This window comes from Mustela putorius, unplaced genomic scaffold (assembly GCF_011764305.1).
Source record: "Mustela putorius furo isolate JIRA1106 unplaced genomic scaffold, ASM1176430v1.1 tig00003836_pilon_pilon_pilon, whole genome shotgun sequence".
Taxonomy (NCBI): Eukaryota; Metazoa; Chordata; class Mammalia; order Carnivora; family Mustelidae; genus Mustela; species Mustela putorius.
Genome location: NW_025421989.1, coordinates 1,189,948 through 1,203,644, shown reverse-complemented (window position 1 = coordinate 1,203,644; position 13,697 = coordinate 1,189,948). Strand labels below are relative to the sequence as shown.

At 48.2% G+C, this 13,697-nt stretch overlaps 1 protein-coding gene across 5 annotated transcripts in view; it reads left to right on the top strand.

The window, feature by feature from the left end:
* Positions 1-13,697, top strand: part of DHRSX (dehydrogenase/reductase X-linked) — a 212,553-nt gene that overhangs the window by 107,486 nt on the left and 91,370 nt on the right. For all 5 annotated transcript variants that reach the window (XR_006609437.1, XR_006609438.1, XR_006609436.1 and 2 more), the window contains 2 exons: positions 90-191; positions 11,502-11,709. Coding sequence is in view for 2 of the 5 variants with exons in the window: in XM_045089256.1 (XP_044945191.1) it covers positions 90-191; positions 11,502-11,709 (310 nt within the window). In the remaining 3 variants the exon portion in view is untranslated. The remainder of the gene's footprint in view (positions 1-89; positions 192-11,501; positions 11,710-13,697) is intronic.

Here is a 13,697-nt window from a genome sequence, read left to right as displayed (position 1 = left end):
CCTAGTGCAATGGAACTTAACTTACTTAGAAACCATTGTAGGCTCTGTAGTCGGTCAAAAGATAATCCGGTGTTTCTGTCCTTTCGCAGTGGAGTTTTTATATTGCGATCTGGCGTCTCTGAAGTCCATCCGGCAGTTTGTCCAGACGTTTAAGAAGAAGAAAATCCCTCTCCATGTCCTGGTCAACAATGGTGAGTCCTGGGGAAATCCAGAGCTGAACTCTGATGCAGACATGCACACCGGCTGTCCCGGGATGGATGTTCTTTGGGAAATCAGGATTTCCATGGAAATTCGGGAGTCTATGTGCTGTGGTCACCGAGGCTTGGCTTCACTGTTGCGTATGGCTTTTGTCAGGGGCATAATCGATTTGAAATGATGGTAAGCCTGATAATAAGTTGTATGAAGTCCATATCTTCACTGGCACATGTGAGCTAATAAGGTATGTCATGAATGTTGTTTTGGTTGGGCATTTTCACAAATGTTACCATATTAAGTCCTCAGCACGTCCCCATGGAGGTCATCAGTATGTGGGCTCTACACCCAACTGTCTCTTGACTTCTTCCCTGTGGCCATTACTCGTCAAATGGACATGTGGAGTTCACATCTCCTCTTCCCCTGCCTTCACCGTGCCCACCTGTCCATCTTCAACACCAACCAACCTTGACCCCGATCCTTTCTTTCAGCCACGCTCAGGTCTTAAGGGCATCGTGGACCCATCTTGGTGCCCGAGACATTGCTTTCTTCCCCTGCTATACTCAAGAGATGTCGTAGAGGTTCATCCAAACCCTCCACAGTGAGGAGGCAGTGCCATGAACGTGTCTGGACTGAATCCATGTAGAACGCGGGAATGGTCGGAAGTATGGCAGAGAAACACTGGTGTTCGTAGAACATCACACATCGCTTTGAGACTTGGAAACCGGCTGGTCGTGTGTTGAGGACATAAACGGTAATATTAATAGGGTGAAAGGCATAGCCATCAGTCAAACCACAACACCTTCTTTCCAAAATACATAAAACATTTGCTAAATTATTCATCTGTTGCACGGCAGGGAGAACCTTACCATTGGACCCCTGCGATTCTGCCGAATGCATTTGGATAATCCGGGCGAATTTCCCCAACTAAAGAGACTTGCTTGACTCTCTTCTCCAAAGTCCTTTTCCCAGGGAAGGTACCCTAGTAAGAAATCACGAGAATGACGATAGGGACATAATCTGCGGGGAAGAGGGAGCTTAAGTCTACATAGTAAGGCTACACCGTATTAGTCCATCTGATTCTGGCTTCCGGGATTCGATTGCCGTCCCCTTCTCTTCTTTCTCTTTGTCTTCACACGTTTTAATGTTTTCTGTCATATCCGTGGGGTTGGTGGGCGGGAAGGGGGTGCAGATAGGCACGCTTCGGCCCAGTGCACCTGTTTGGAAATTCTCAGTGAAGGGAAAGGTGTAGCATCTACAATGTAGAGGGTCTGACGCCCGTGACCTGTTTACACATACAGATGCGTACACGTAGACCTGTGACATGTGGGTGCCGGACAAAGGTACAACTAACACCAGTTCCACCTACTTAGCCTGGAAACCACACGACGTGTGTGTTATTAGTGCTGGTGGTGCTCGTTGGAAGGCTTGGAATGATTTTAATTTTCCGTTCCTCACGGACCTTTTCTGATATTTTTCAAGATTTCCCAAAATGGGCGCACCTTTAATTTATTTGCAGAAATCAGTGATTTGGGATCCCTCTGTCTTGGCGCTGGTGGGAGCATCCTTGGTCAGGGCGTTCCTCACTATTATAAATGTTGAGAATTAGAATATTATGGATTGCCCCATGTAGACACGAGCTGGCAGGACTGCAGGGGATCTGGTCCAAGTGCACATCTTCTTTCCTCAAACCACGTAACCCTCAGTCATTAGGGACTAGAGCTCGTCATCCTGGAGCAATTGGTAAGCAGCAGGATGAAACCGCTGTGGTGGGCTTGTCCAGAATTTGTGAGATTTTATAGACCTGTCCATGCAAGACAGGGGTCATCAGCGGATACCCCATGGTTCACTCTCTGATGTTCACTTTCAGGATGACCCCAGTGGTCCTAACATGGTCCCTGTTCTTCTCTGCAGACAGTAAGCCAAGCATGCCTGGCTTGTCTAACATTTCTCTGGAGACCTCCACCCAGGGAGGCTGGACCCTCTGTACGCCATGTCTGTTTTCCCTCTAAGGAATCCCATCCATACATTGGCTTCACATCCCTCAGACTTTGCTCCCCACACACCTTCCTCTGTGCTCAAGACCTACCATGGCTTCTCCCTGCCCCAGACACATGGAGACACAACACGTGCACTGTGGAAACCCTGAGCCCTAAGGGAAAATCCCTTGATTCTCCTTGAAATTTCCTTGATTTCTCTTGCATTGACTTGCCTTTTCCAGCTTCTAGAGGCTGTCAGCCTTCCTTGGCTCATGGCTGCTTCCCACCCCGACAGGAGTAGCATCAGCAGCTCCCTCTGTCTCTCTGTAATGTTTGCTTCTGTCCACACATAGCTTCGCTGACTCTGAGCCTTCTGTCTTCCTCTTGTGAGGACATTTGTGGTGACCCCGGACCACTGGGGTCATCCAGAACCATCCTCAGCACTGTATCCCTAATCCAGTCCCATTTGCAAAGTCTCTATCCATCTAAGGACACATATTCACAGGCTCTGCAGATCACGATGTGGACATCTTTGGGGAAGTTACTGGGTCCACCACACTGGGCATGGGATGTGGACATGTTTGGGGATGCCATCTGCCATACATGGACCAAGATGTGGATGTCTGTGGGGTACATGGTTCTGTCTCCCACCCAGGGATCAAGTCATAGATGTTGGTGGGGACATTATTCTCTTCGCTATGTGGGGACCAGGACCTGGATGTCTGTGGGGACATTATTCTGTCTTGCTTATGGGGACCAGGACATGGACATCTGTGGGGACATTATTCTCTCCACTCTGTGGGTATTAGGACGTGGATGGTTTTAGGGACATTCTTCTGTCCTCCACATGGAGACCAGGGTGTGGACATCCCTGGGGACATCCTTCTGTCCCCCACATGGGGACCAGGATGTGGATGTCTGTGGGAACATTATTCTGTCCACTCTATGGGTATTAGGACGTGGCTGGTTCTGGGGACATTCTTCTGTCCCCCACATGGAGACCAGGATGTCTCCCCACATGGGGTTCGAGACATGGACATTATTCTGTTCACTACATGGAGATCAGGATTTGGACATCCCTGAAGCCATTCTTCTGTCTCCCACATGGGGACCAGGATGTGGACATCCTGAGACATTCTTCTGTCTCTCACATGGGGATTCAGGATGTGGATGTCTTGGTCATCATTCAGCCCACCACACCTACCTATGTGAGCTCAGTACTTCACAGGTAGCAACAATACAGTCATAAATGAGCGCCCTTGACGTCATGGAAGCCATTCTCTAGCAAAGGAGACAGATACTCAACAGGTAGTTATTGAGTTCTTCAACCTACCCCGGAAAGTACCACTTACAGTATGACAACAGGGTAGTGTAAATGAAAGAAAAGACGCCATCTCAAACGTGATCTGCCTGGAAAGCCCCAGGCTTCTGAAGTGGCATCCCATGGCACCCAGGAAGGGAGGAAGGCCACAGGGACAGATGGCCCTGGGCCCAGTGGGGTGGCAAGGGCTGTGCAGTCAGGATTGCACATGGATTCATCCCCAGCCCAGCGTGCCCAGACTTACCTTGATTTACAGGAAGATAAGGCATTTCTCATGTGTCTCTCCCCTTGGTTTGTGCATGAGTATTCCTCCTTGCTGTGTGCAATGGGAATTCTGAGTCAAGATTCTTTTGGAGATATTTGGAGGAGTCAGCAGATGCAAACGGGTGTTCCAACCACAGGTCTTCTCAGAAGAGGACCCCAGCCATGGCCTGCCTGGTTGGTGTTCAAGAGGGGTTTGCAGAATTTCCCAAAACTATTTGCCCGAGACCCTCCTCTGTGATATTACCTCCTCCCACCAAGGCAACTGGTTGAAAGGATGTGGGTTCCCAGGACCACATGTATCCCATCCCACAGCACCACTGCATTCTACAAAGGGACTCCCAAGGTCCAAGAAGAGTTAGAAATTGTGCTTTTCTTCTCTCTCTCTCTCTCTTTCTCATTTTTTAATTCTTAAGATAAGACTGAGGCACCTAGATGGCTCAGTCAGTCAAGCATCTGCCTCTGGCTCAGGTCAGGATCCCAGGGTCCTGGGATCCAGTCCCATATCGGGCTCCCCACTCAACAAGGAGCCTGCTTCTCCCTCTCCCTCTGCTGCTTCCCTTTCTTATGCTCTGTTGCTCTGTCTCTGTCAGATAAATAAAACCTTTTTTTTTTTTAAAGAAAAGATAAGAGCGATCAAGATGTTGTAAATGTTAAGTACTTCAGAAGGGAAATGGTGTTTGCCTTTGCTGGTGCGATGAAAATAGAACCAGACTGCCTCTTTCTGGAAGCCCGGGATCCAAGCTGAGAATTTATCCGACACAAGAAGAATCGATAGTGTATCTCTTGCAGAGCCAGCTCAGAATTTAGAGTCTATTCACATCCAAGTTTCATTTATCGACTCTCCCATGCCCACACCTGATCACAGATAGTTTTGAAATAACTGCACGGAATTGATGTTTTACCCTTGTAGGGCTTCGTCCCATACGTCTAATGGATGCATTTCCCAATGTCAAGAATTACTAAAAATAAATATGGCAGTGGTAACCCTTGAGAAGTAAAATAACTCTGAGAAGTAAATGATTCTCACCAGGTGCATATTGATGGCATCGGCACCCGTCGAAAACTGCAGAGCAGTTGAGCGAGGAGGAACATGGTACCCATTTCTGGGCAGGCAGATGCCTGAGCAGTTTTCTTCTATATGCACTTGGCGTTCCCTGGGCAAAACAGGCTCTGCCGTCATCTGGTCTCCCTTCCAGGAGCACGGAAGCTGGTGAATCACCAACGCGCATGCATGCGTCAATGGACTGTTGGAACCCGATGGGTGTAGACCACGTCTCATCAATGCCTTCTGCTTGTTTTCCAGTGTGTCTCCCTCTCCATGTTCTGCCGTGTGATGGGTTTCCCTAGAACAGAAGGCAGTTGGATGTTCTTCTGGTGGTGGGTGTTTGCAGTGCCGCTTGACGTGACTTACCGTGATCCCGGATCTGCCCGAAGAGTAGGCTGAAAGCTGTGGGCATGCATGGCCTCTCCTGCATGGGACACTTCTGTTCCTCCAAATACCCTTCATGAGGTTTTAGGAAATAGGCTGAGAAAAACAGTGGCTTTCCAGTTAGCCAGATGCCCCAGAAGCATGTTACCCACAGGCTCTTCCAAGAGTTGTGTGTTGAAAAGCGCTTGCTCTCAGGTGTCCTTGGTATGTCCTGTACATATGATGGAACCAAGTGCATGGTACTTTTCAATCAAGACCCGTTACCTGTTTAAGGAACATACTCAGTAAACAATTGGGTCCTTACCATCGTCACGGGGTGTGGGGAAAGTGACTGGTTTGTCTTTTACGACAACATGGGGAAAGCTATTCCAGAATCGAAATGGGAATATGGAGCCTGGGCATGGGTTTCACCAATGTGTTCCCCATGGTGTTGACATTAAAGAATTACTTTGAACACACATATCTGTGCCTTCAGTTTAGACATTGTGACTGGCCCACATGTGACTATAGGTTCACTATCCCCTAAGCACTCAACCCCAGTACCTGTGCCCTTGTGGGTTCATGGCCAACTAGTGTTGCCTGGAACCCGAGGCATTAATTGGCCTATAGCGTCCCTCTCCAAGTCACATGGACAGCCCTTCCCTTTTCATGTTTTACAGGCAGAATCAGAACGCTCATTGCTCCCTTCCAGAATGTTCTGTTTCCCTCTCCCCACATTTTTATATCCGTTTCCTGACTACCATGGTCTCCAGCTTCCAGACGTTTTTGGTTTTAGTAAATGCCACTACTGCGTAAGCCAGTGAAATCCAGAGCTGGGCGAGGACAGTGGCTCTGAAGGCAGGGGTAGCGATCATTCCCCGGAGTGAAGGTGGTGTTTCTGAAGTGTTCCTCATGCGGTAGAGTGAGGCCATCATCTGGCCGTGTGCCACCAGCCAGAGAGGGCCCCCTTCTCTGTCTCTTTTGTGCTTTTCCTGTTTTCTGCAAGGTACACAACTCGGTCTCCTCCCCAGGGTTAGGACGTACCTTTTCTGTTTCATTGTTTTACTCCATAAAGAACAACACCTTGTTCTACATGCAAGTCTGCTCCCCAGTGAAACACACGGATCCGTGAGCAGATACTTTTATTGTTCCTTTTCCTACTTTTCGGCCAGCAAAGGGAGATACGGAAGTCTCGGCAATGCTCACTATCAAGGGGCAACCTTCCACAGCACTCATGTAAGAGGAGTATTCGAAAAACACAAATGCAGGTCCACGGACATAGGAGACATTCAATGAACATTGTCATATTATCATCTGAGATCAGTGATGGTCTGCACAGGCAGGTGTCTGGGACATTTTGCTTTAGAATAGAGACGGACTTGGAGATTTCTTGATGTGCGACATAATCGTGGATTAGATTAGGATTACGATGGCTCTGGTTGCAGGCTCTGTGGTGCTGAGACTCCCCTGCTTCGCTTTCATTGAGCCCCAGAACGGATTGGACATTTCCCCGGAGGTGACCGACCGTAGGCATGGCAGTGATGTTCTCGCTGCTCTTTAAAAGTACACTTTCTCCAGTGATGCTGTTGATGCCAAGAATGTGCTCCAAAAACTGTTTATGATTTCTGGAGTAACCTTGAACTCGCTCTTGGCCCAAAGCGTCATTCTGGTCACATTCTTAGAGGCCGGGTCAGTGAATCTGTGCCATGATCTGTCACCAGAACTTGCATCCAACGAAGATCCATGCTGGCATTTCACCCCAGCTCAACCGTTGCCCCACGTTAGCTTGTCATGTACGTTCTTGAAGATAATCCATAATAGAAATGCAATGAGCTGGATCTTTTAAGTCTTCAGGAGATGCGGCTGCGGTTGTCCTTCAGCTCCTGTTCCCACCTAGTGGACCGTGTGCACCCTGGAAAAAACTAATGAGTCCAACACTTCAGCCCCGAGGTCCGTGCACCTGCCCCGAGGATCGGCTGACCAGAGTCCCCTAGCCATTTTCTCTGCTACTAACTTCCAGGCACCCAGAGGCCATCGCAAGGAAGGGAGTAACTCACAAGAGTTACTGTGAGGCACTCGGAACTAGGAGCTCGCTGCAGAGCAACACCCCCAAATTCTTAATAATCCCCGTGGAGCCCCACATCCCCTAATCCATTATGTGGGATCTTTTCCAATGAATCTGGATACTTAGAAGGCTGAGTTTAGTGACAGTCATTCGTCCCATGAGATGGGGCTCTCTAATGTGGAAATTGATAATTTATGCACGCAGAGATATTCCAAGAATTGATCATTTAGGCACAGAGGGATGTTCCAGGAATGGGTAATGGGGATGCACACTGTTTCAGGAACTAATGACTTATGCATGCCATGATGTTCCAAGAATGGATCGTTTAGGCGTGCACCAATATGCCAAGAGTTGATAAAAATGGAGATGCACTGGTATCTAAGGAATTAATAATTTAAGCATGCACTGGTATTCTAGGAATTGATCATTTACACATGCCGTGATATCCCAAGAATCGATCATTTATGCATGCCGTGATATTCCAGTGGCTACTGCTGTGTTCCAAACCATGTCCAGTCCCGGTGGCTCAAAGATCAACATTTCTATTGCTTGCAGTTTGGGGACACACAGGAATTTGGGCGGGTCTAGGTCTGGGTGTCCTGTGCAGTTGGAGCTCGGGCTTCTGTTCATCCGATGGCTCATGCGGGGCTGGATGTCCAGATGTCCTTGCTTTACTGCTGGAAAGTGGGTACTGCCCAGCACGCAGGCTCAGCTGCATGGCTGGCCAGATGACCTCCATGAGTCCTCTCCAATATGGCGGTCTCACAGGCACCAGCCAGTCTTCTTAAGGGAAGCTGGTTCTTCCCAACATTCCCAGCAACGAGGTGGGAGCCACTCCTTCTTTCCTGACACAGCCTTGTCACGGCTGCTACATTGTACTCATTACAGAAAGCTAACGAGCTGGTCAAGATCCAAGGGATGGAACACAGAGTCCCTCTCCCAAGGAAGCAAGTATCAAAACCATGTGGAGACTGGTTTACAGATGCGTCGAGCTCAGGTTCCCTCTCAGCCAGCCTCGTAGAAGCCGAGTGGCCATGAGGAGCCACGTTCCTCCAACTGGGAATCTTATCATCCTCTAGCTCTGCTTTTCTGGCTTCCTTACGATGAATAAAATAGTCAAGAAAATGGCATCACCAGGGAGATGTTTCCCTGTCCTTGAAATGCCAGACTTCACATCCGCTTAAACCCATGGATGCCAGGTGCCCTTTGGGAATGTTTTCTCAGCTGAGTTGAGTGACTGTGGATCTTCTTAAATACACCTTTTACTGGATGTGTGAGACTCACGTGGCTTTGTTTCCTGATGTATGGTGGTCTTCTCCCTGTAGGTCTACACGAGGGATGTTTTATAGGAAGTAGTAAGCTCAGGGGATCTATTTTCAATCTGTTGGATGTGCTTTCAGAGGGCTGGGCATTCAGGGATGTTGAAAAAAAATAGCTTAGCAGGTGTGTGGGGGATAGAGGTCATGGGCTCTCATTTCTACCTCTTTTTTTTTTTTTTTCATTTCATTTTATTTTTTTCAACGTTCCAAGATTCACTGTTTATGCACCACACCCAGTGCTCCGTACAATACATGCCCTCCTTAATACTCAACACCAGGCTCACCCAACCCCACTACCTCCCCTCCAAAACCGTCAGTTTGTTTCTCAGAGTCCACAGTCTCTCATGGTCCATCTCCCCCTCTGATTTCCCTCAACTCCCTTCTCTTCTCCATCTCCCCATGTCCTCCGTGTTTTTCCTTATGCTCCACAAGTAAGTGAAACCATATGATCATTGACTTTCTCTGCTTGACTTATGTCACTCAGCATAATCTTCTCCAATCCCGTCCATGTTGATGCAAAAGTTGGGGATTCATCCTTTCTGATGGCTGCGTAATATTCCATTGTATATGTGGACCACATCTTCTTTATCCATTCATTTCCACCTCTTTAATGTGACTTACCACCTTCCTGCACCCAAAACACTATACTATGCCGTGAACCCCACAGCCTGGACCAGACATTTCCTTTGCCTTGAGCACCCCACAAGTGATAAGCTGGCATGGGAGCAGGATGTGTGGAGCCGTGAATGCACCAAACGCATCCTGTGTGGGCATGGGTGTGATGGGGCATGCGTTGTGGTCTATGTGGGCAGGGAAGGATCCTGCAATCCAGCAGGAAAACTGTCTGCATGTATAGAAAAGCACAGAGAATTACACATAGAAGTGCCTACGCACACACATGTACATTTGCAAATATATACCTGTATGTCCCTGTAAAAGACACAACAATACAAACAGATACAGAGATGCAAATCCATCTACCCAGAGAAAGGGATACACCTCAAATCTAAGCATGTACAAATACACACAAATAAGTAGGCATGCCTGTGTGCATGCACATTGTACACAAGTACAGATTCATTTGCAAATTCAAAAATACGCACAGACCCAGAAACTTGTGGGAGTCCTGCACAAACGGCCATTGACATGTGTGCATTACCCATAAATACATATGTGAGCACATGAGGTGGGAACACTGAGGTGTATGCAGATACCTTTGCTCATTGCACTGTTGGGTGTTTACCCTAAAGATACAAACGTAGTGATCTGAAGGGGCACATGCACTCCAATGTTCATAGCAGCAATGTCCACAATAGCCAAACTATGGAAAGAACCTAGATGTCCACCAACAGATGAATGGATCAAGAAGATGTGGTTTATATACACAATGGAATACTATGCAGCCATCAAAAATGAGATCTTGCCATGACGTGGATGGAACTAGAGGGTATTGTGCTGAGTGAAATAAATAAATAAATAAATCAGATGAGATTGGTTGCATTTAGGGTGGTGTGGCCATAGACAGCTGAGCGAAATAAATCAACCAGAGAAAGGCAATTATCCTACAATCTCCCTGAAATGAGGAACTTGAGAGGTGGCGGCGGGGGGGGGGCATGGGGGCTAGGGAAGGAAAAAATGAAACAAGATGGGATCGGGAGGGAGACAAACCATAAGAGACTCTTAATATCAGGAAACAAACTGAGGGTTGCCAGTGGGAGGGGGTACTAGGGAGAGGGTTGTTGGGTGATGGACATTGGGGAGGGCATGTGCTATGGTGAGTGCTGTGAAGTGTGTAAACCTGGCGATTCACAGACCTGTCCCCCTGGAGCAAATAATACATTATATGTTAAAAAAAAATGCCTTTGCTCACACACTTATAAATAGAAGCCCATTTTCACCCGCCAACACACGCACGGATATTTTTGCATAAATACATCTAGTACGGGCGTTCAGATATGCCTGAAAACATATAATGCATATGTTCGTATGTGTTTGTGGTCACGTGGGCACATGTGTGTCAATGCACATGAGCACTTCCAACATAGGCAAACGTATGCAACATATGCATATGCAACAAATCTATGTTTGCAGCATATGCAAACGTATCTCTAACGCACACCTACACCCGTACACAACACAGGTACGTAGGAAACAAGGAGGTCCGTGGACTTCCAACAGATGCCCCGGGAGCCACGCTGGGCTGCTGTAGGACACGGACCGATATGGGCCAGGCATGTTTCCTGTTTACATCCGGGAGCCAGCATCCATGGAAAGGACGTGGAGGAGGAGGCATTAGCTGAGTTTTGTCCTGGCGGGCGTGGAGTTGTTCTGAGCTTGGGGGGAGTGGCGGAAGCAAGCACAGAGCCGATGAATGTGTTGGTGGATTTTTGTGGATGTGTTTGTGGAATAACAGGGCTGGAATGGAGTCTGGGGCAGGGACGGCCGGGGTGCATACCTGGGTCAGCGTTTTGGGCAAAGCACCCTGAAGAATGACCCCATTTCTGGGATGCCCTGTGAATCGAGGGACATGACAACGTGAGTTTGGGGAACTCGGCTCTGGGCCTCATCCGCCCCACCCTGCAGATGCAGGACATCGGCGTCCCAACGTGTCCAGGACGCTCCTCCTACAAGGGAGCCTTTGTCTGTGCAGACAGCTGTTCTGTCCAAAAGAATTACCTTCCCGGGGCCGCAGGGAGGCACCTTTTGGTGATTCAGGACATTCTCACGTTCTGCCAGATGCTGGTGTCTTAGCAGCATTGCAGGTGCGTCTTGACGTCTTGGCGCCTCTCCCCGTGCATACGAAGCAGCAGGAACCTCAGGTCCAGGATGGCGACATGGCAGCGAGGACCAGAGCCCATCCTCCTGGCTGGCGCCCGGCCCCGTCTGTGGGACGGCTGTGGAACGGCTCCCCCATCTCATGTCCTAAGTCTCCCTGAAACCCCTTTTGTTCCAGCCGGAGTGATGATGGTCCCTCAGCGGAGAACCAGGGATGGATTTGAGGAGCACTTTGGGCTCAACTATCTGGGCCACTTCCTGCTCACCAACCTTCTCCTGGACACCATGAAGGAGTCCGGATCTCCAGGCTGCTGCGCGAGGGTGCTGACCGTCTCGTCGGCCACGCATTACATCGCGGAGCTGGACATGGAGGACCTTCAGGGCAGGTGGGTGCTCGCGGGCGGCCGTCCAGGGGCTCAGGGGTGCCCGTCAACAGTACAAAACCATCAATGTAGACTCAGGTCTGTTATCAGGATCAACCCTAACCCTAATCCTAACCCTAACCCCATGCCAACATTTTATAGGGTTCTTCATGCCTGAGTCCCCAAACATGTTTTGTTTTTGGCATTTTTCTATGGAGGTTTAATTGCTATAGCACCATAATCAAGTTTGTATCTCAGTAGTATAGTTGTTATGTAGCATTATTTATGTAATAACATTATGATGTCGATTATAGTTGCTACATAATATAACATACGTTACATTATGGAACTATAATTGTTACATAACATGTATGTATAACATTATAGTGTTGTAATTGTTACATAATGTAAGTTGTAGCAATGTAATTATTGTTATAATATACATGTTATAATATACATGTTATAACATATATTGTTATAATATACATGTTGTATAACTATAATGTTATATAACAAATATAACATTATAGTATAATTATTATACATTATTTAATGTAATTAATTACTATATAACAGGTTATAACATTATGTTATAATTGCTTTGTAACATTATACATGTTACAGCATTTCCTGGTTATAATTGTTACACAATGTAACGTTGTATATGTTGCAATGTTATAATTGTTACATAATGTGACATTGTATATGTTAGAATGCCATAATGTTACAGTTGTTACACAGCGTAACATTGTACATGTTGCATTGTTATGATGGTTACATAATGTGATATTATACATGTTGTACCCTAATGTTATAGTTGCTACAGAAGTGCCAGGTGTCCGCGGTAATGATCCAGTAGTTGCGTGTATCCTGAAATAATCACACGAAGTACATTTAACATCCGTCATCATCAAACCACATGCATCTTATCCTCGGGCAGCTTAACTGTGTGATGTTATTATTATTATTTTTTTATTTATTTTCTTGGGTAGAAAGAGGAAAGACAGAAGTTGGGCATGCGGTGGGTACCAGAAGTAACGACATATTCTCCTTCGTTTGCAATTGTAAATAGAACCCACTAACCCCGTGTGGTGCGTCCGGGTGAGTCCTGGCGGCGTGGGAGGCACCACGTTCTGATCTGTGTCTCCCGCTCTCTCCTCCTTCGCGGTAAAAGAGGCCCCGCGTGTGAGTGGGGTGTGTATTTTTGTTTGCATGAATGCTGCCCTCACTGTGCACGGTGTAGACACCCTGTTGGAAGAACCTGGATGCGTGGTTCAACGGAGCTTGCTTTCGAGGAGCGGCTCCAGGGCGTGCACTGGGGTGGGCACCCTCAGCCTCTGGGCCTGCAGACATGTGGAAGGAGGGTGGCCGGGCTGTGCACCCTGGGGTGCTTCCCGGTGTCCCGTTCTGGCACAGCGAGGGGCCAGCTGCCCGGAGAGCAGGGCTGGGGTCTTCCCAGAGAGTTCCCACCCATCTGGTGGGCAACCTTGGTCCTGGGTGGGTGACTGGGTTCTGTCCTTGTGGCTCTAGGATCAAGGTGAGCCCTCACTGGGATTTTCCCTTGGAAGCAGGAGGCAGGGAATGTATCTGTGGCTCCTGGGGACAGGTGACATCCTGAAGAGGGCCTTGGGCAGGGGGCTGGCCGGGCATTTGGGTCCCTGCTCAGCCTTGCAGGACCAGCCTGTGCACAGAGAAAGCAGGTGAAGCGAAGGCATGTGGTTGGGGGATGGCTGTTTCCCTGAGGGGCTGCTCCTTTGTGGTGCCCTAAGGGAGCTCAGGGATGGTGTATGTGTGCACCAGCGTGCAAGTATGAGCATGTGTGAGCGCGTGGACACACGTGTGCAGGCATGTGAGTGCGGCCGTGCCCTCCTCTGTGCTTTGTGCAGGATTGGGTGCGCATGTGTGGGCGTGAGCGTAGGTGCGAAGGTCCTTGCAGCTTTGTGTGCAAAAAAAAAATCATGAACAGGCACTGAGCTCCGTCACTTTCTTTGATAAATGTTAATTAAAAGACA